The sequence below is a fragment of the Rhinolophus hipposideros genome (assembly GCF_964194185.1).
Source record: "Rhinolophus hipposideros genome assembly, chromosome: 2".
NCBI lineage: Eukaryota > Metazoa > Chordata > Mammalia > Chiroptera > Rhinolophidae > Rhinolophus > Rhinolophus hipposideros.
In genome coordinates, this window is record NC_138048.1 from 83,946,042 (window position 1) to 83,969,467 (window position 23,426).

Consider the following 23,426-nt stretch of genomic DNA (forward strand, 5'->3'; position numbering starts at 1 on the left):
CAGGTAATGGGGAAAATTATTGCCCATAAACTAGCTGGTATCAGCAACAGCCAATTTCCCACTCTGGGATGCAGGGCGTAGGAGAACCCACTGGACAGAACTGGCTAGCACACATGCAGATGATTCTAGATAATTAGCATCTAACCAAATGGCACCAAGCAGGCGACACAGAGTGCCTGTACCAGCCAGGTGTGAACGCTGGCTCCTGCGCAGGCAGGTGCAGGCCTGTGAGGTGGGAGCCTGCCCATGGTTGGGTTCAAGTAGTTGGTTTCCTGCTGGTGGGGAGGGAGGGATTTCCCCTCCCCCACATCCTTCTAGCAGATCAAAGGTAATTTCCCTCTTGGTTTGAGAGGTCTGTGGTTAAAAACAAAACTACTTGTTTATTGAAAAAAAGAAATGACAGGCATGATAGATACAGCTGGGGGCACAGAGGGAGGGAAAGGAGAAGCAAGACATGTTCTAACTTAAACTCAAACTCTGTAAAGAGGATCTTTCATGTGTATCTAACATCGAGTGAACGTTTAAATCTTGTAAAGATTTCCTCTTTAGAAAGACAATGTTCTCTCTCTTTCAGAGCTAAATTTAATACTCAGTTTCATGTTACTACCTAAAAAACATATTTATGACTATATATCAAGAATAAGTGTTTCTGCTTGTGCCTGTCACTCTGACCACATGCCATGCCAGGGGGAGACAGAGTTTCAGGTCCCAGGTGTCTAATTCTTTACAAAAACATCAGCAGCCTCATCACCATCGATACCACAAAGAGTATCTACTCTCTGCTTACTCAACAAGTTTGTAAGATGTGTATTATTATACCCATTTTACAGATGAGAAAATTGATAGCAGGTTAAATAACTTGCTGATGAGCAAATAACTAATACTTTTTACTGTGTTCGGTAAAGATATAGGGATGCTAACTAATCACATTAAATATAGTCTTGGATTCTCTTTTTTTTTCCTTTCAGGAAGAAAGGATTAAAGGTAGTCATACATATACTTAGGTTAAATGGTATTCCCCTCCCTGACCCCCAAACCACCTCCCATTTCCATCTTTCCATGACTATTAACTGCCAGTACCATTTCCTTGCCTTCCAACCTCAGAAGGGTCAAGATTCTAACAAATATTCTATCACATTATTTTATTTTTATAAAACTTGTCTTGAGCTTTTTTTTCTTCTCATTAAGTCACTTATCTGATTTGTTTCAGTTCCTGCTATTTCTTAATTCTTAGGATTCTTTTCTAGAATTTACACCTATTTTATTTTTCCCATAGCTACCACACGAATTCTTTTATCTTTAGTTTCTTCATTTGTAAAGTGGAAATGATAATAGCAAATGCTCCATTAATATCTGTAAGTAAGGGCTTGTAATAGTATAGCTCTCAGGGTTGTTTTGATGACTAAGGCTACGAGATAATGGCATGAAGTGCTTGTCACAGAGCCTGACGGATAGCCACCAGCATGGGAACTGAAAGTTTCCATGCTTTTTTATCCAACACCCAGCCACTAGCCACATGTAGCCATTGAAAACGTGAGATGTGTTCAGCCTGAGTTGAGATGTGCTGTAGGCATAAAATACATTTTGGATTTTGAATAGTATGAAAAACAGAGTGTAAAAGGTCTCCATAACTTTTAAAATATTTATTACCTGTTAAAATGATAATATTTTGACTATATGGGGTTAAATAAAGTCCCTTATTCAAATTAGTTTCACGCATTTCCTTTTTACATTTTGAATATGGCCACTAGAAAATGCATAATTAAATATGTGGTTCACATTATATTTCTGTTGGATCGTGCAGTTGCCTGTGGTTTTCAGTTGTTTCCAGGGACCATGACCTTCCATTGACTCCACAGTTGTTAGAGGAGCAATTTCCATGGCCCCTGGGAAGTTTCAGGGGGACATTGCTTCTCTAGGACAGACTTTCCCTGAGGCAGTTGCCTTGGTCCTCTGTCCCAGCTCTGTTTCTCAGTCTCTCACCTTGCCCTGCTTAAGCTTCAACAGGGATGGAAAACTGAGCCAGAAGAAATGGATATCCCCACACAATTCAGAGGGTACTCCCACCCCCGACACGGTGAGGATGTGTGCATTTTCACTCACGAGTCCTCATTTAAACTGGGTTATAAAGGAGGGGAAGGAGGTGACACACGTAGAAAATTCTGGGGAACTCTGAAAATCTCGTTTTAGATAATATTCACCAGGAGTTTATGCTGCCCCTACATATGTGTTTTCTCATAGAGGGATAGGGACCAACAATTGAAAGCTGTATTTTCTGTGCCCCAGCAGAGCCCCTCCCTCGTAACTGGCTTACCAACAGCTAGCTGGGGGAGTGTGCAGCCCAGACGCTCAGCAATCGGGGAGAGGTCTTTTAACTTGTTTTGCTGTTTTCTTCCTTCTTCACTCACAATTCTTTCCTTCAACCACTGGTAGCACTAGGAATAAGATTTAAAGGTTAATGTCCAGTAAGGGTTTGACGTCAAAGACTGTTAATTCAATAAAACATAAGAACCGCATGGTGAATTCCTGCATTTCCTTGACTCTGACCTTTGTGTTTCATGGTGCTGAGGATACCTTATGCCTTCATTCAAAGAAATGGTCCCCATGGTCTTGCTCCTTATTTAGTGGTTCAAAACAGATTAATTTTAACTAATATTCATCACTCAAATCCATCAACATGCATGAAAGATGTGAAAATCCTGACATATAATCAATTATATCCAGTTTGCTAAGTGGAGGAAATGATGTTTCTTACTGCCATAGCCAATTTTAGAATGTAGCAAAAGAAACAAAACAAACAAACAAACAAACAAAACCCCAAAGCATTTACATTTCACCAGTCTATTATGTTTCCTTTTTGTCAAGAAAGCTGGGTGCCAAGCTTTCTGCTCAAAGAAAGGCATTATTTTACATTCTTGTTATAACTGTCTTTCTCCCTCTTGCCTTCAATTTACTCCCAGTTTTGTATTCTTATAATGGGGCTTTATTGTTAGCTTTTTCAGCTCCTTCCTAGAAGTAGACATGGTATAACTGATAGGTACCAAGCACATTTTTAAAAATTTAAAAGTGGATAAAGACTTTCCCAAATGTGTATTACCTTTTCTATAGTGAAACGTAAAAGGTAAGGAAACTCAAATGGGAAACTATTCTTTAAAACGTATGAGAAGTAACTGACTCTGATCTGTGGACTATAAAGTGAGCCTAATTTCCTGAATACAAGGACTTTTAAATCTTTTAAAACTTCTCAATGGCCTACTTTTCAGAAGGTTCTGTTCTTACTATGAAACAGGGAAGAATAGATTCTTCCATACAAAGCTAGCACTAAGGCAGAAACACCCAAAGCAAAAGAATATTTGTAAGACTTTGTTAGTCTGTTTTAGTGAAAATAATAAAAAGCATCCCACTCTGTGGCAATGTGGACTTTCTCCATTACGCGTATGTGTGACATAATTGCCACCACAGACTTTCCTTTATCTTCCCAAAGGCAGCATCAAACTCTGCAGTTGTCACGGTCACTCCACCCACACGATTTGAATAGGCAGCTGCCTTTTGTTTTGAAAGTAGTTTTTCATCATTCTAAGACAATGTTTCCAAAGAAAAGAGGAACCACATTATGTTTTATTATGATTTTTTGGAATGGTTTTGCAGATGTGGAAAAGAGAAAGGGCAAGTCTCCCTGGGCGGTTCACCTCCTTGACCTCCAAGGCGTATGCTCTGCCTCCTTCCTTATGGGAGACTTTGCTTAGGGACATGACCAAGAGTTTTCCCAGCCTCAGCTCTGGGAAACCTCAGCTTGTCCCAGGAGGGAGGGGACTGGAGATGACAGCTGGTGCCAGTGATGCTGAGGTAGACAGTTATGATAATGAACACTGTGACTGGGGCTCAGCAGCCTTCCCTGGCAAGGGGGCTGGGCATGTCAGAGACTCCCTGAACCAGTGGGAAAAACAGCAGTCCTCACTGTAGTTTCCTAACATCTGTCAGGGGACCAGTATCTCTAAATGTTATTCAAATTAAAAATAAATAAATAAATAAAAAGTTGAAAACCAAAAGCCAAATGCTTTTTAAATAATTGATTTTTATTATAACTAGGAGACTTCCTAAGGATTCGATACATACCACACATATAAAGAATGATTGGTTTATTTATTAATCTCTGGAACTCCATTTTTCAAATCTTATGTGCAACGCATTGTTGCTCTTAGGATTGGGTTACAAGTTCTGTGTGTGAAAAAATATTTATACACGCACACACATGCATGCACACACACACACACCAGGGCAGACTTCCCAAAGTAACAAACATCACAATCTTTTATTGAGTCCCTCTCTTCCCACCCTCAACACTGTCAATCTCATTGCTGCCTTAATTATTGGAAAAAGTAAGCAGGTTAGAGTTTTTAAACAGTAAATGCATAGTATTCATATTGTTTTCCTCCTGCCAAAGGAAACAAAAAGTGTTTTGGAAATAAATAGTTTTAACTGCCTTACAAGTGCGAAAATGTTAGCATCAGGAGGAGAAGAGGCTTAATTAAAATATTAATTAATTATGAAAGCAAAGCAGTATTTTATGAGAGAGGATTGGCTGGGGGTTTGGTTGTGTGCAATAATAAAAAACTAGCTTGTTGATTGTGAGCAATACTCTATGAATCAAGAAGACCTAGGGGGTTTGCAGGCATCTGTCACATTGCCTTGTGAGCCACAGTCATTGGAAAGACTCCCCCTCCCCCCAAAATACGAAATTTCCTCTTCCAACCTTATTGTGTTGCTCACCCCATTGCTACAGTGATTTGATTACATGTTGATCTTTTTTTCTAACTAAGTGGAAGGCAAAGATAGCTTCTTGTTCATTTCAACATCTCCTGCCCTGACACAGTGGTTGGCACAGAGGAGGGGGCCCAGCCCATATGTTGGCGAGAAAGGAATCTGAGAAACCAGGCGCCACAAGTAAAAATAAATCTCTTCAACTTTTCAGATTGAGCACCCCCTCCTTCCTACAGTATGACTTCATACAGTATGATTCACAAGTCCATAATGCTTGTGAATTTCACACTGTTTCCTAATTCACCCCTTCACATATCTGTCTCTCAGACACGTCCCAGAGTTACTCTTTGAGGATCGAGGCTGTCCCCATTCATCCCTGTACGCTTAGCACTCAGCACAGAGCCCGGCATGAACTAGACACTCAGTAAATATTTGTGTAAAAAACAATCAAAAGAGCTTTTCTCCACAGATTAGGGGGCTACTGTGTTTATACATAAGTCACAAAATTCTCTAAATTTTCCTAAAGCCTATTTCTTTGCTGTCTTCCAATGCCATGACCATTATTTATGTGTCCCCATTTTATAGGTAACGGTAGTGGAGTGGGTATAGTCTGTGAGCCTGGCCCCATAACCTGTGATTGGAGCTCAGGCAGTGACTAGGAAACTATGGACAGAATCAGTCCCACTGCATCTCTGGAACTTGTCTAGAATAATTTAGCATCCAAGATTGACTATTTCAATTTAAACATCAAAGTTTGGGGCTCAAAAGAGCAGCCAAGTCTTCATGAGTGAGGTTGCAACCTCTAGGTAAAATGCTGGAGCTAAAACATTTCCTTCTGATATCAGACCATAATGTGCAATAGCCTTAGTTTCTTAATTTGAACCCCTGGAGTACTTGGACTGCCCTTCTCTATCCCCCCCATTTTTATTCACCTAGTGTTGCATGTTTCCTAGTTTCCTTTGACAGAGGGGTACATATTTTATGACTCTTTTATAAGGCAGTTTGCTAACAACAGGGAAGAGCTTTCCATAGTTTTATTGTACTTTTCATTTCTATTTAAACTTTCTGTTTCAAAGCTACACACCTGGTCTTTTGATCAGACTTGTTGATCTTCTGTTCTGGCTCACTGCATTCATTTAACAAACATTACTGAGTACCTATTGTGTGCTAGGTTCTGTTATGAGTTACATGAGTAAGTTTCAGTCATCACAGATCATTGTCTGGTAACTTGAGAAGTGTTTTATAGTTGGAGTGACCCCTTCAATGATTTCCTTAGAAGCCATGTTTGTACTGCCCTCCTGTGGAAAATACCCAACAATGGTACATGACGTGAGCTGATCACAGCAACTTATCTTTTTACTCACTGTCATTAGTCTCACAGGTTGGCACATGACCCAGGCTTGGCCAGTTTTCTCTGGACTGATGCTGAGAGAGAAAAGATCTCTTTCTCTTAGGTTACATGCTTTAAGGAGGTAAACCTGCAATCACCAGCTTTCCCACTACTGGCCTCATGGAGAAGACCTATTAGTAGTAGAAGAAAATGACACCCCCCATGCAGAGAGAAATAGGGCAGCTAGAAAATCCTGACAACGTGCAAGTCTGTGGATGGAGTCGCCTCTCAGGCCATCGCCACTCATCCTTCCCAGGGAGTGCCTATGTGTCCTCTTCTTGGACGAAATTAGTTTGAATAGAGTTCTGTTCCTTGCAACCAAAGAATTCTAAGACTCTGCAAGAAACATTCATGAACTAACAGAAGAAGATGAAATAACTCAATTTTATAAAGTGAAAAGGTGAAGATGACCAAGCTTTGTCTTTAGAAATGAAGAGAGCTTCCGGATGAAAAGGGCATTTCTGGGAGGCCGGGGGGGGGGGGGGTACAGTGCATTTGGGTGGAAAACAAAGTAATATGATATGGGGAGAGAAAAGAATGGAAAAACGGGACCAACTTAGATCCCAAGGGGATTTCCTTGAATATTTTTCTGTGGGGCTTGGGTTTTGTCCTATAAACAATGACTGGGGAGTCATTAAAGTATTTTAAGCATGGTTATGATTAATCTTTTAGAAAGATAAATTGGCCATCGTGGTGGGTTGTTGAGAAAAGGGGGGAAAAGAGAGTCCAGACAGGAGGTTATTGCAACTAACCAGGAAAGAAACGATGGCAATCTGAACAGGAGCTATGCTGGGTCAAGATGTGGACTGGAGGAGTGGCTGCCCCATTAGACAAGAGTGAGGCAGGAGAGGACGCCCTGAGGTACTGCCTTGGCTTCTCAGTGGGACGACCAGGTGGATGGGTGGAGGCTCTGTTTAACAGGAAGGAAGGGCAGGGTCTGGGGTGTGAGGTAGATTTCATGGGACAGCCCATGGGACAGCCACCTGGAGATATGTAATAGACACAAAGAAGCAGTGGTGTTTAGCTCAGCAGTGAAGTCAGAGCTGATGACACTGATTTAGAAGTCATTGTTACAGTAGTGGGTCAGATGCAGCCTCCCAGAAAGCCCCCGGGTAAATAGTTCTAAAAGATAGGTATTTTTCACACTGGGTTAATTTATCCTTCAGATACAGTTCAATATTTACAATAGACACAAAATATTAGCATCTTTGTTTTATGGGTATAACTTGCAACAGCCAGTGTGAAAGACCAATCATTTATTCTATTTTTTGGTGGGGGCGGGTAAGGAGGGAGGTTAGGGAGATGTGAAAGTTACCAACTCATTTGTCTACTTGCCTGACTCTCTATGTTAAATTATTTTTAACTATTAGCATTCTCATTCGCTCCTAAGGTTGTCCTGATGATTCAGGAAGCCTTGAGAGTATGTTTTATGATTGGCTGCCTTTCACCTGTTGAGAGCCCTTAATGTTTACCGTTAAGGACGTTTCAAAATAGATGGAGCTGACTTTATAAACGTCAAAAATATAAATGTTTTCTGAGTCGCTTTTGGGCTTAGCCACCTTCAAATATTTTGTATCTCCTTTTTAAATTTTTTTCTCCTTTTGTTAGTGCATTTGTGAAAGTTTTTTCAGCTATCTGTAAGCTTTTTCCAAATAGTGATGGAGGTTAACCAATCATACACTCCAAATACAGGATAGCTACTTCTTCCTTCTTTAAAAACCTGGATTTGGGGTGATGAAATTGAGAGCCAGGAGACCCAGTTTCTAATAACAACTTTATTATGAGTTTATGCTCTTGGATTAGTATCTACCCTCTCTGTGCTCACTTTCTGCATCTGGAAAAGGCCTACCCTCTTATAATGATAGTCTAAAAACAAATACCCAATATATAGGGAAGTACTGTGAGTTTTTCAGAAAGTCTGAAAGAATGTAAGGCAATATACTTAGTTAAAATTGACTAAAAGTCACGCGTATCCATTTGCCTTTGTGAGGATAAAAAGAGATGAATGATAACGCTTAGCTCAGTGCTCAGCACATAGTAGGCGCTAAGTACAATTGCAGTTTTCAATGCTTCCCTTCCTTCTTCACTCTCTTTTTGCCTTCCTCCTTTTATACCTTCATCCCTGAAAATGCTTTTTAGTTTTTCTTTGCTGACTTATTTAAACTTGGTTCATAACGATCTTCAGTTTTCAGAAGCAAGACCATATTTAATATTTTAGGATAATTATATTTGTGATAATACAAAACTAGAAATAGGACCATGTCACCATGCTTACGTTGCATTATTTTAGAGAACAAACAAGCTCACAGGTCAACTGTTACAGGCAGAAAGGAAAGTGACAGGCCTTGAAAAGGTTCTGATTAGAGAAGCTCACGCTGGTCCCAGCCACAGTGATTAAATGGTTGGCAGTTTGGACCTAACTTGAGCTGACCTCCCGCTAACTTTGTGCGGATGGAGGCAAGAGGCTTTCAGACTTCTGCTTCCTCTTAGGGGCCTTTGGCTTGTCTGACTTTTGAAAGTGCCTGTATTCTCTCTGCCTAACATTACGGAGTAATTTGTGATTCTAATGTTATTACACATTCTCTCAAGGTTTAAGAAAACAGACACGTTGTTATTAATAAGGAGATGTTTGGAGTACTCTCCAATAAATTAATCATCAAAATTTTCTGAACGGAGGTAATTTTATGTCAGCAATCTTAAACATCTTATGCTTCAGAGAAGAATTTTAAGCTACAAGATATAGCAGGCAGAGTTGACCTCTGAGAAGGCCCTCCTCGAGCCCCCGTGACAGGCTTGGCTGTGTGTGTTTCTGCTTCCCCAACTCTCCCTCCTCACCCTCCACCCTCACACAGTAAAAAATGTTAACCAACCTCAAACCGCACTCAGCTATAACTGGTTAACCCCATATGGGTTAAATTTCTGTGGCTTAAATTTTGTTTTCTCAAGAAAAGTAAAATTAGATCCTCTCATATAGAAAAGGGATTTTTACATTTCGGTCAGTTTCAAAGGAGGAACGAAATGCCTTTTTTTAAACATAAGAATATATAACAATGGAGGCATTTGAGCCCTGAGTTGTCCAACCAGGTCATTGGCCATTTCCTCCCAGGCCCCAGAGGAGGAGAAGTCTCCATGCTGGCAGATTATGAAGGGCTGACTGATGCCTGGCCAGGAGCAGAGACCTCTGGCGCGCTCAGGGCCCCAGGAGCCTGCCAGAGGACACTGCCCGGCTAAGGCCATGCTCTGCCTGAGCGGGAAGCCACTGGCTGCTGCTCAGCTCTTTCATTTCATCTTCCCTCCCTCTCCACATCCCTGTCTCCCATCCCCAGACTCTTTTCTAGAGCTGGAAGAAAATACCTTCAGAGAAGCCCTGGAGCTTTCAGGCACCCCATTTCCATATTTTCCTGAGATGATTCCACAGGCAAGCGGAGACCATGTCATTGCTCCAACTCCTACAGAAGGGAAAAAAAACAAACTTTAGAAGTTGCCTGTGCAAACTGGGATCAAAAGTGTGGTGGTGTTTAAGCAGGACTTGGTTTGTTATGGGGAAAAGCTGGCCAGCTAAAAAGAGTTTATATCAGCATCTATCTTTCTGTTCCAATTTAGGCATTTACGAATTGTGCTTCATTTTTATAAACCAATTCAACACACACTGTCAGTTACAGAGAGCAGGCCATATTAACTACCCTGAAAATGTGACTTATTCATAATTTTCTGATGTCCAACATTCATGTTTCTTTTTACACTCAGAGACGCCACACTTTTACTTGCACAGAAATCAGCTCTTTGCTTGTCCACTCGGTGCCTAAATAGTGCTTTGTACAGAGTAGACATGCAATGCCCGGTGCACAGTAAACACATGGTAAATGATAGTAATAATAATTATTGTTGTTGAATTTTTTTTATCCTTTTTTCCCTTACCCAGCATTTTTCTGCTCATGTGAACCTCTATTTCTTAGAGAATAAATTATCTCTGGAAACTGCTTTGATAAATAAGCCTGAAAATATGGCTTATTCGTTTTTCTGAGGTCTAAAATTCTTGTGTATATGTTGTGTATTTATTTTTCCCTCTCTTTGAAATCATCATGTCTACCTCCACAAACATGTCAGTCATTCTTGAATTTCCTGTCAGACTCAGTTTCCGGCACAGAGTAGGAGATATAGATGTATATATCCATAACTTTTCTGGAAAGACAGTCATAATCCACTCAAAGATGCATGCCTTGGCTCCAGCAAGCACCCTATGAGTTTAGTTCTTCCCTTCATTCTATATGTATTTTGTTTTCAACACCTGCTGAGTACAGCTTATATGCCGGTCACAATTTGCAACTCTGCTGTATCTGCCTTGTAGACTACATATAAGCACATTTGATTCTTCTACAGTTTCTGGAATGTATAGCTCTTACATCCCTTTGTTAATGAAGGATATTTAGGAAAGCATTTCAGTAAATCTTGTTTTCCAGGTCACTGGTCTCCTGTTGTTAAAAATATTAAGTAAATTTGATTGTGAAGATTACCTATTTTATGGTAGAGCTCTGGTAGCTGAACTTCCACTTTCTCTCTCTGGAAAAGATGGTACTCAGCTTGTTCACAGACTGGAGGGATCATATTGAATTGTCTTGCTACAGAATAGGCTTCCTAGGGAGAAATGAGATTGCAGCTGGTTTATACTGATGAGAAATAAGGCTGCCCTGTGATTTGTGTGCATGAGAAGTTTTCATTTTAGTGAAATCAGTACAAACCAAGAGACATGGAGGATGCCAAATAATAAGCAAAATTATGACCATCAATTTCACTCGGAACAATCAATACCAAATGCAAGAAATACTTTTTAGTCTTCAGAAGGGTTTGGACTAAGTAGAGTCCAGAGGAAATTATCCAAAGTGTGAATTATGGACAATTTTTAAAAAATGTAATTTGACTACTTTTAGGTTTCTAAAGAAATAAAACTTAGACTAATAGAAAATGATCTGTAATTAGCATGTAATAAACAGTATAGTTATTTAATACAGTGTTTTTAAAGAAAACTAGAATTTTGTGTTCATATATCTTATTAGCTGAGAAATTCAATTTATTCTCTTGTCACCCAAGAAGGTGCTAAAACATGATTCTTTTTAGAGACCTGCACCCTCCCTGTTGTATTGTGAGCTGATGAGATCCAGGCCCCATATCCATCTCTGTAATGATGGAATTCATCATAGAATTTGAGTGCCATGGTGATTACGAGTAGAGATTGTGAGAGTTCTTTCAGTTTAGACGTATCTGCAAAACAATAGAGGCACACTTCGGAGACTTTGGGTTTGCTCCAGACTACCGCAATAAAGTGAGTGTCGCAATAACGTGAGTGACACTACCGTGTTTCCCCAAAAGTAAGACCCAGCCAGACAATCAACTTTAATGTGTCTTTTGGAGCAAAAATTAATATAAGATCTGGACTTATTTTACTATGAGACTGGGTCTTTAATATGATATGATATGATATGTTATGATATGATATGATATGATATGATATAATGTAATATCAGGTCTTATATTAATTTTTGCTCCAAAAGATGCATTAGAGCTGATTGTACAGCCAGGTCTTATTTTGGGGGAAACACGGTAATTTTGGGCTTCCCAGTTTATATAAATGTTATATTCACACTATATTCACACTATACCATAGTCTATTCAGTGTGCAATACCATTATGGCTAAAAAACTAAGTGTACATACCTTAATTGAAAAACACGTTATTGCTAAAAAATGTTAACTATCAGGAAGCCTTCAGGAAGAGGTCATCTTTTTGCTGGTGGAGGGTGACAAGGAATAACCAAAATGTGACACAGAGACACAAAGGAGCAAATGCTGTTGGAAAACTGGCACCACTGGACTTGCTCAACACAGGGTTGCCGCAAACCTTCAATTTATAAAAACGGTGCAATATCTGTGAAGCGCAATACAGTGCAGAGCAATAAAAACAAGGTATGCCTGTGATAAGATACTGGGTGGCCATTTGAAAATAGAAATGAAATTACCATGATCTCCATAGCACTCCAGCGTGAGGTTCCCCAGTACATAGCCATTCCTTGGTTTATCACGTGTGTCATGGCTCGAACAATTTCTACGGAAGACCAAACAGCATTTCAAGAGTTTCTCGGCTTTTCAAAGTTATGCGGTCTTTGTCTCTCTTTTTGTTTTTCCTGCCCAAAGCTTAGAAGTTTAATGCAATTATTTGTTTGATTAATACAGTTACTTAACATTGGCGACAACATAATAGTCTACCATGAAATATTGATGGTTTGGAGGCTAATGGTACTTTTGGGTAAATTGACTTTCATTTCCATTTGCAGCAATAACACTAAATGATATTAAAAACATAATGACCACCTTAAGTTCTTCTTTTACTTTTATTGCTTCATGGTTCCTGGCCTGACAAAACAACGCATGAGTCACCTCTTGCAGAACCTGGGAGACGTAAGAGAAAGCATCTATTTTGACTTTGTAGAAGTAAGGTCAGTGAGGGTAGGAGGCCTGCCTTTGTGTGTCAGATTCGCAGAGCGAGGGCTCACACAGGGTGGCTGTTTAATAGAGATGACAGAACAACAGTGTATTTAGCAGAAAGATAAATCTACTAAATGCTGAGCAAACAGCTGAAGCCACATTGGGTCCCAGCCCACAACGGCACTACTTGTCCTTGAGCACTTTGAACCAAGCTTTATTCGAAGACACCCATGTAATGAATTTTACTGGGACCTGCTCGTGGTCCCACCCAGTTTGCTCATCAGCCTCTTCCAGCTTGACACGACAATTCCTAAACAGGACAATGAATGCCTTCCCCAGAGGGGTGGACTGAGCTAATCCCCTTGGCAGCCAGATGTGATGCAGAACCAAAGAGCAAGAGAGCCTCAGGTTCAGCTGAGTGGAAAGTCACAGTCACAGTTGGATTTCTCCTACCAAGCAGGTCAGCCAGACACCCAGGACGCCTGCTAATTTCACATTTTCAAGGGGTCGCAGCCTGGACTTCTCTGTGTCCCACAAAGACCTGTGGGTTCCATGTCCTTCAGAAGAATCCAATCCTGGTCTCAAAGTTGAGTTGAGGATTGGGAATGAGACAGAGGGTTAGGTTCTTTGCTTCCTTGCTTTGGCTTATGTAAATCATTTTAAATTGCTCTTGGTTTCTTTCCCCTCACTCTTTCTTTGGAACATGGGAATGCTTTCATTCACCATTGTCTACCCAGTAGAGGTAGAATTTGGCTTACAAGGAAACTAAACTAACTCAGCCTTGAAAGCAGGAAGTTCATTCTCTCTTCCTAAAGCAAATTAGATATACAAAGTTATGCGAAACATTTTTCTTTTATTATGTAAATGGCAATGATAACCATTTCTGGAAGCGGAAAGCCGTTTTAAAACGTCTGCCCCAGAAGCATTCTCTCTCTTTGATATCTCCATTGTTATACCAGCTCCCTTTCCTTTCACATCCTGTTTCCTTCAGGAGCCGAGGAGTTTATTGAATCAACAATATTTATTAAGTATCTGCTGCACTGGGTACTGGGAATACTGTGATGAATCAAACATGTTGGTAAACACTGATGAGGTTAACAGAGAATAAATTGAACCTAGGACACTTCCCTGTTTCTAATCTGTCGTCCAGTACGATGAGCACAGAACAGGGCCGTGGCTTGGCCACATGGCAGTCACTGAGGCCATGACAAGAGCAATTAAGGTGGAGTGCAAGTTCTGACTCTTCCTGTACCTTCATTCACTGATATAACGTACATGATTAAAAAGCCTAACATTTGCCAGGCACTGTGCAAGTTGCTGGGTTCATCTGTGAGTAGAACAGATAAAAAGCTCCTGGACTCAGGGAGTTTAAGGTTGAGTGGAGAAGATGGAAATGCAAACAAGTATGTATTTGTTTACTTCATAACATTATAAAATGTGAAATGTTATGAAGTAAACAAATAGGGGGCTGAGATAGGGAATAAAAGGGAAGATTTATTTAGTTAGGTCAAGGAAGGTCTCCTTGAGGAGTCATGTGTAGGTGTCAAAAAATAAAAAGGAGCCTGCCATGGGAAGAACAGGGGAGACGTATGCTAGACACATGCATGTGCAAAGGCCCTGAGGCAGAGCTTAGTGATTTTTAGCAGTCTGAAAAAAGCCCTTGTGGCTGGAGTCTGGTAAGGAAGGAGGAAGGGTACAAGATGAAATTGGCAGAGGGCAAACCATGTTATTTTTCTGTTATTCAGAGTTTAATGGGACATCATGAACATTCTTTAGGTAAGGGAATGACAGGCTGTAGTTTACTCTTCAGAAAAGCACTCTTTCTGACTTGCTGGGAAGAATCACAGTGGGAGGACTGCAGGAAGCAGGAAGATCGTTAAGAATGTATTGCAGTATTCCAGGCAGGAGATGCGCGTGGCTTGGAATAGGGTTGTGGACTAGAGACATGGATGGATTCAAATATAGTTTAGAGATAGAATGCACAAGATTTGCAGATAGACTGAATGTGGCACGTAAGGGAAAGGTAGGAATCAAGGGGATCTCCCAGGGACCCGGTCATTTACAGTGATGAGGGAGTCTGAGGGAGGAACAGGTTTTGGGAGGTGGCGGGAATCAAAGGTTCCTGTTTGGACATGCAAAAAATGGAGATGCCTATGAGATACTAAAGGGGAGATGTCGTGTAGAGATGGTTGGATAAGTGACACAGTAATCAACCTGGGTTTGAGGTGATATATTTATTAGTTACCAGTCTATTAGTTGTACTTAAATTCATGGAAGGGGATGAGTCTATGTAAGGGGAGTCTACAAAGAGAAAAGAAAAGAGAAGAGGTCCTAAGAGCCAGCCCAGGGGTTGGAGATCGGACATTGTAGGGTCTGGGTTATCAGCAGCCAGAGAGGCAGGAAGCTTTCAGAATCAAGAGCAGAGAATGCTTCGAGAAGGAGCTGAGCTCACACACTTGGAACACTGTGAGCATTGAAGTCAGAAGGGCCCAAAACGGTGTCTACTGGATTCAGCCACAGGACAGGGCAGTCACAGCAGACCACAATATGAGCAGTTTCTGTGCCAGTAGTGCATGGGGCCAAGGCCAGGCTGGAGCCAATGGAAGAGTGGGCGTGGGAAAAGGAAGCCGTTAGAGACAACCTGGGTAGACTCTAAAGACTTTCTTTTCCCATGTTCATGTTTGGAAGTGAACCAAGCAGAGAAATAGGACAGTAGCTGAAGGGGCATTTAGGGTCAAAGAAGAAATTTATTTTAAAGATGGAAGATGAAAGAATAAGCCTATATGCCCTTGGACGTGATCTAGGAAGAAGAATTATTGATGATACAGGCTAGGGGGGTGGGGAAGAAAGGAGAGAGAAGACTTTTTAAAGTGAGATGGAGGAGGCGCAAAGCACCGGTGGGGGAGGAAAGACACTTTTATCAAGATGGTGGGATGTTTGTAGAACTCATCACAGGACAACACGGGAGCTCCTTTTTGATGAATTCTATTTTCAATAAACTATTAGTCAAGTGAATAAGAGGAGGATGTGAGAAGTGAGGAAAAGGTGAGAACAAATAGTTCAGAGTGTGGAATAGCCTACAGGAAACTCCAATGGCCCAGGCGCTTTAATTGACTGTCAATTCTTTCTCCCTGATTTGTCTGGCCTTTGACTCTGCAGACCAGAGCATGGTGGAATGTGGAAAGGAGAATTCCAGGAGTCCTTTTTTCTTTGTTACAGACACAATCATTATCTTTGAGAACAATCTATCATGGTAATAGTATTGAAAGATTTATAGTTGAGTTTCATTGATCACAGTATTACAACTTGAAGAAGAGCCAAGGACAACAAAAATTGTAATATACACCAAATGAACAAAGCTAGCTTTCTCTTTTCTTCTCGTCTTGCCTTGATTGGATGAAGGCATTTCTCGCCAAGTTCTGAGATAAAGGATGTCTTTAGAATCACACTGACTGATCATAATATCACAAATAGTCCCTGTCATTGTCCCATCAAAAATTAATTTAAAAATAAAACATTTAGAAAGGCTAAAGGACCATGGCTCTTATTTTCAGTTTCATTTGTAGTAAAAGCTTTAATTCAGGAGTCCTTATCCTCTGGAGGATTCTGCAGTGCAGAATGCAGGAAGAAATTGTGGGAGAACTGAGAGGCCACGGTTAGAGATTCATGTTGCCACAAATTAAATTTCATGCATATTAATATTTTTTTAATATCAGGGAAAAATTCCCCAAGTGTTTAAGGTGTCTAACAGGAAATCACCGTACTGATGCCTGAGGTGGGTTTTTATATGATTCTACTATTTAAGAACACTAGAGGGCAGCATTGTTAAGAAAAAAAAATTAACCGAGTCTAAATGCATTCGTTTTACTTGTGTATCATGGAAATACATTTTAAAAGCATCCTAGTCTGAGCATTGATCCTAAATGGGGAAGAGCACATTAAGAATATCATTTAGTGCATTGCATTCACTTGACCTTGGGAAAGGACATCCAGACAAACAAACTGATTAAATCGGTCAACCCAGGACTGAATGACTTCCCTGCTTTTCCGGGAAGCCTTAGCACCAGTGGTCTCAAACCTGAGTGCACATTAAAACACCAAGGGAGGTTGGAAAACAATACTATCCGGGCTCCACCGAAGTAATGTTTATCAGAATCTCTGGGGGTGAGGGCTGGTATCAATACTTTAAGAATTCATCCTTTGCAATTCCAGCGTGCAGCCAGGGCTTGGAACCACTGTGCTTGTCTCCACCAGTGCTCCCAAAGTGTAACAATGCCACTTTATGGACCAGCAGCATCAGCAGCCCTGGGAACTTGTTGGAAATACAATTCTTAGGGCCTGACCTCAGAACCACTGAATTACAAATTCTGGGGGTAGCTGGGGCCTAGCAGTCTATTTTAACCGGCCCTGCAAGCCACTCTGGTGAAAACTGAAGTTTGAGAACCACTGCTTTATATCCTTCCCACCTAAGCCATTGCAGTGGGTATTAATTTCCATGTTTCCTTTCTGCTCTTTCATCTAATCTGAATGCTTCATGCTATAAATTAACATTTAATTTAGTTATTTGCTTTAGTCCATATGACATGCATGCATGTACACATACACACATACACACACACACACACACACACACACACACACATATTTTGGTATGAATCAGGATCACCTGAGAAATTAGATGAAAATGCAGAGGTCCAGGCCCTAGCCTACTTCAATGAACCTGGGCCTTTGTATTATTTTCATCTGCTCTCAAATCTCAAAGCTTGAGAAACACTGTTTAAACTACAGGCAAACTTTGTTAAATCTTCTCTGTGTACTCCCTGTGTCCTCCTTTCCAGGCTGAAATAATCAGTACTGTTCTTTAGCCCGCATGCTGCAGACAGCTCTCTGTCTTATTCCCTGTATCCTTAACGTGTAACTAGCCCTCTATAAATGCTGCAAATCACTTGTGCTTCTCTGAGTCTTCCATTTCCCCATCTGTAAAGTGAGGATAGCACTGGTCCTGTGGAAGCCTTTCAAAGCTTGACATGAGATAACGTGTGTGGACCAACTTGTGAAGCTAAAAGAGCTAACACAAACTGAGTAAGAAGTAAGCAGGGTATGGCCCTAGTCGTGTCTTCCCAAATAGGCTCACATTCTAACATTTTAGTTTAAAAAAGAAAAAAAGATTGACATTTTTCTTTCAATAATGTAGATCATCTATATTTTCAAATATGCATTTTATGCTAAAGGACTTAATAAAACTGTTTTTGAGTGAAACATATTTGTCAATAAACATGTTTTGTTTTAAACTAGCCCTCATGAAAAAAATGGTTGCTCACATTAAACCGTGGTTCATGGGGAATGTTCCCTAGAACCTTGAAAGTCATAAGTAAATAGTTATCCTGCATGAACAATAAACCATAGGACTAAACATACAAATATGCAGAAATGAGTGTTTTGATCACATAGAATGTACTCAAGTTAATCTGGCTATAAAGACACAAAATGATTTAAAAAAAAAGAAACCTTAGAGATATGCCAGTGCAGTTTCCTCTTACTCTGGATGAGGAAATATAGGCTAGGAGTTCATTGTTTTAAAGCCTAATTAAAAGCTTGAATGTTATTAACAATTAAAAATATTTCAAATATGCTTACAAAATGCTGAGTATGAATATACAAACTAATAATTGTACTTATACAGTGGAACTATATGTAATTTTGTTCTATATTTTCCAAGTTTCTGTAAGTGTGCATTATCACACTTTTATAATATAAAAAAAGAAAGAACAAGATTCCCAAACAAAGGTGCCACTTTAAAACACTAACATGTTATAGGTTAATTCACAAATACTAGGCTTAAACAAATGAAGTTGCCATTTTTAGAGGTCAAAATGGCTGACTGTTGACAGTGTCATTCACGTGGTTCAACTTAACTGCTCTTAGGTCCTTTCTTTTTTAAGAGGAGAGCACCGTGACAACTGGGGCACTGGTAGAACACAGAGACTTGATTTCATTGGAGGAATTGTTGTAAACACTAATAAAAAATAACTCTAGACCTGGACACCATTTTTATTCAAAACCAGCTGTTTGTTGTTTATCTAACTTGAGTTATTTACATAACGTCAGCAGCTTGTGGTGGTGTTGATTTATAATCGTGCCTCTTTGTGGCTTAGAAGTTTCCTATTGGTTCTTTGTTAGTCCTTTATCTTCTTGGCTGAGGAGAGCCCTCCCTCAGTGTTCAGCTGAGTGTCTAGAGATATGCCCTTTCTCACAGGAATGGAAACGCATACCCATACAATGTAGTAATGCCATGTTTAGCCTTAATGTGTTGCTGACTGAGGAAAGTCTGGCTCCATCTGCCTTGCAGAGCACACAGGATTCAGGAGACACTGGTTTATGTCCCATCCTTGTCACTATCTTGGGCACATTCCTCGACCTTCCTGGATTTCAGTTTCTTCAACACAAATGAGCAGACTGATATTAATTGAGCCCACAGGCAATCTTTCTAATAACTATTTAGGTGGGTTATATTGTAACCCTTATTTTATTGATGAAAAAGCTGAGGCTCAGAAAAATAGTCACATGGGCACGTTCTCAGGAGATAGTCTATAATGCCTCTTCTAGCTTTGAAGTTCGGTGATTGGTTGTCTTGGAAGGTTTTGTGCATAGTACACGGTGGGAGAAGGTGGGTTGGGGCCAGAAAAATGACAGGGCATTTACTTCATTGATCCCATTGTGTATTTGTCAGCACGTGATGCCTTCTGTGTGGTTATATCGATCCTTTTGTACTTAATACACCAATGACTATAGTTCATGATGTGTTTAAATGGCTTGAGAAATATGAGCTATCTTTTTGCTTCCTTGAACAAAGACCTCAAAACTGATAACTCTTTGGAAAAAAAAAAGAGCTAAAAAAGAGCTCATTTCTGCTTCTGACCTGTTGAGACTTAGAGAAAGAGTGATCTTCACAAGATAATTTATAAGGAATAGCTTTCTGGATCAGGGTATCAGCCAAAAAGATTCTCGACCAAACAGCTCAGAATAAGAGACTAAGAAGGGATACATATGGAGCTTTATGTCTCCAAGGACAATACACTGTTCTCACCCTGCAGCTACCCTGAGAGAACCTCTCTAAAGGTCATCCGGTCTTCAACCTCTTTGCTCTGCCACACTCTGGTTTTCCCTGACCCTAGAGAGTTTGAACTGAGACTTTAAAATTGCCCAGATGTGATTAACGAATCTTACTCTGGTATGTAGAAAAGGTATTTGAAATGGGACAGTTTTATTCTCACTTTTACCCAGAGTCCAAAGTCCTTGAACAAAAACAACAGTTGGTAAGTATCCCCAAGTTCCAAACTGAGGTCCTAGACCATCTATGTAGGACCAGCAAAAAAGGTGTGGCTATCTTTAGTCCACCCCCCACCTTGGAAGAATAAATGGGTGGAGATTAAGGTTGAGAGACAATTTAATTGGACGTGTTTGAGTTTTGTGGCATTTCCTTACCTCCCTCGTGATGCGTCCCTTCACCGCCATTTTTTACCTTATCTCAAACTGAATAAAACTCTAGAACCTAAAAACCCCATTTGCAGAATGTGCAAACAAGAACAATTCCTTGTAGAGCCTGAGCTTACTGTGACTTATGAAGAGACAGACACAGGCTATCCTGGGGACCCTGCTTATGCCTCGTTCAGCTCCCCCTACAGAGGGGGAGGCTATGTGATGCTGCCTGCTTTTAATATTATTTCTTCCGCCACTAGATGGGGGCTATTTAATCCTAGCAAGAGAGAGACCTTTAATTTTACATTTAGATGACCATGTCCAAGCAACTGGCAATAATGACACAGCTTTCTTATCATACAATACCACTCTATCCTCAATTTTTCTGTGTAATCCTCTTTGCACTACATCCGGCCTTTCCAGCTTCTCACTTAGATGCACTTCTGCCTGATGACACTCCCAATAAATAATTGTGTCGAATATGGATCATAAAATCTCACATTTCTCTTCAACATAATCTAAACATGGTCCCCACTATTTCCTGCTAAAACCTGTCGAATTGAAACTATCAGTTTGTAATTTCTATGTTTAGTTAATACTAAATGGTAGTAATTAAAGATTTCTATTCTGGTGGGTATAAAGTGCTATTCTCGCATAATGCCAAATTTTATAGGATTTGTGAATAGTGGAACAAATTCTAATTGACTTAGAGACTATCAAAATGAGAGTACGTGAACCCATTGCCTTAAATTTTGTCTGGAGCAAGGCAACTAATAAACACATTTACACAAATAAACAAATCTAAGTGAACTGAAATTCCAGGGTAGTGCAAATTTCCTAGATACCTAACTTATAGATTCATTGGTGAAGCTAAACTTATGTCATCAGTGGATTGTAGGAAACTGGTCTGCTACATTCACATCCTGGAGTTTTCTTTGACAATATTACTAGTCAAACTTTTAAAATGGATTTTTTGTAGTTTGAACATGAATCTTCCCCTATTGTGGGATATCTCTCTGACATGAATGACAAAATCGAAATTTGAAAAAGGATTCTCTTTCCCTCTAAAATTTTTGAAGTTTTGCTCTTGTCCATTAAGTCCGCAAACTTTATTACAGAATATGGCCGTCTCAGTTAGTTTGGGCTGCTATAACTAAAATACCATAGACATATACAAAAATACAAGAATACCATAGGTGGCATACATACCAGACATTCATTTCTCACAGCCTGGAGGCTGGGAAGACCAAGAGGAAGCACTGGCAGGTTTAGTGTCTGGTGAGAGCTTTCTTTCTGGTTCATAGACAGCTTCTTGCTGTGCCCTCTCATGGTGGAGGCACAAGGATATTGTCTGGGGTCTCTTTACTAAAGGCACTAATCACATCCATGAAGCCTCCACCTTGATGACCTACACATTTACCAAAGGCCCACCTCCTAATAGCATCACATTGAGAATTAGGTTTCAACATAGGCATTTCTGGAGGACACAAACATTCAGTCTATAGCAATGGCCTAGAAAGTTCTCAAAGCAGGTGTTACCAGCTGCTCTTGTCGCCATGGAAGACATTCATTCCATGAATACCTGATTTTGAATAGCCTAATTTTTTTCCCAGTGAATGTACTAGAATGAATGATCTACAAAATGTATGCATAAATAAATAAGGACATTAACTTGCTGTGTACATTTCTTTGATAGAACGAATTTAAGTTTAGAATAGCTAACTGAAACCCTTCTTAGATATCAGGAACAAGGATGGTGGAAGGGAATTCTGGTATATGACAATAAAACCTATTAGCAACACATAGAAAAAGATGTGCTAGAAGCTATCTTTGAGAATTATTATCTTTTTATTTCGTGATCCTCTTGAGTTTTAGGTTGCAGTTTTTCTTAGTGTGTTAGTTTTTTTTTTTTTATGGAATATGTTATTGAAAACTCAATTGTCCTTAAATTGTAAGTCCTTAAATTGTAAAGGAGATTTATAGGCTTTTGTCACCGGAAATGCAGAGGTCGTACATACTTCAGAATTGGTTGTTCCGAGTCATTAAGGACCAATATTTTCTAAACCTGTGCTCTGCTATCCCCAGGCTGGATTCCGTTGTGGCATTAGGTGGCCATGACTGCCTGCTTGCTTGTCCATCTTTGTCCAGGGCTCTTTTGCCTCAGATTCCAAGACTGCTGACATTTACTCTGTGCTGTTTTGGTCACATGAACCAGTGACTCTGGTTAAGGGGAAAAAGTGGGATGATTGACTTAACACAACCCAGGCCCATCCTGGAACTGAAGACTGGAAAGGGGAGAGGAAGAGGGCTTCCTCTGAGTCAGTCGGCAGTGTGGGGAGGGGGTGATTACCCACACGAAAATCTGGATGCCTGAGAAAGGATGACTGCTAGGCCAACCACCAACTGTATTTCCGCTGTGCTCAGACAGGGTTTGGGCATACCAACAACAGTGGGGCAGGGAGAGAGCAAATTCTACCAAGTGCTACCGTGTGCTTGGCTCTGTGCTGGGCATTTTACCAACATGATTGCATTTAAGTTTCGCTATAGCCAAATGAGGTGGCATTGTTACATTTTCATTTTACATTTGAAGAAATTGAAGCTCAGAGAGATTAAGAACTCGATGAAGCCACATTTGCAGTTTCCTCTGAAACCAGCCTCACCCAGCTACCCCCATGCTCAAACAATATGAAGTAAAATATCTTCTTCCCTTTGTCTTCATCCAGATTTAGGTATTTCACGTGCACTCTTTTGATTTTGCTATTTGAAGCACATAGAGGGTTAAAATATCTTTATCAACTGAGGCAATGAGTCTTCGGGCATGTCAAAAGGAAACGTATTATTCAAAACACTCATTAAGGAATAGTTTTCCAAATGTTCATTGAGATCCTAAAAAATGAATTTAACCAAACCCTACAAGTTCTACACGGCACCCAATATATTTATAGCCATTATCAGTGGAACAATTATTTTTATACTTCGAACCATCTGTCATTGCATTGTAGATATCTGACTCAAGCCTTGCATTTCTGATCTTTTAAATTGTGTTCATATCACTTTCATTGGTCAGACACACCGATGGAGAATCTTGACTCGTAGCTTCCTAGTCTGTGATCCTGTCTGGAGCTTTTTATTTATACAACTGTCTGTGTATCAGTTTCTTGGGATAGGCTTTTAACTTTACTTTAAAAGGAATTCTGTCTTGTGGATGAAAGATGAAAGCAGGCAACTTAGCAGAGCACAGATAAGAGAAAAACAATATTTATCCTAATGTGATTTTCTGCTGGCAAATCTAGTTTCATGCTGTAACAGGAAGCAGT

General features: G+C 40.1%; 1 protein-coding gene across 3 annotated transcripts in view; it reads right to left on the reverse strand.

Annotated features, from left to right (window-relative positions):
- KCNAB1 (potassium voltage-gated channel subfamily A regulatory beta subunit 1) overlaps positions 1–23,426 on the reverse strand; it is a 345,911-nt gene that overhangs the window by 12,573 nt on the left and 309,912 nt on the right. For all 3 annotated transcript variants that reach the window (XM_081065792.1, XM_081065790.1, XM_081065791.1), the window contains exons 9-12: positions 12,165–12,250; positions 10,666–10,786; positions 9,506–9,600; positions 2,315–2,435 (exon numbers count right to left, since the gene is read on the reverse strand). In XM_081065792.1, the coding sequence (XP_080921918.1) occupies positions 2,315–2,435; positions 9,506–9,600; positions 10,666–10,786; positions 12,165–12,250 (423 nt within the window). The remainder of the gene's footprint in view (positions 1–2,314; positions 2,436–9,505; positions 9,601–10,665; positions 10,787–12,164; positions 12,251–23,426) is intronic.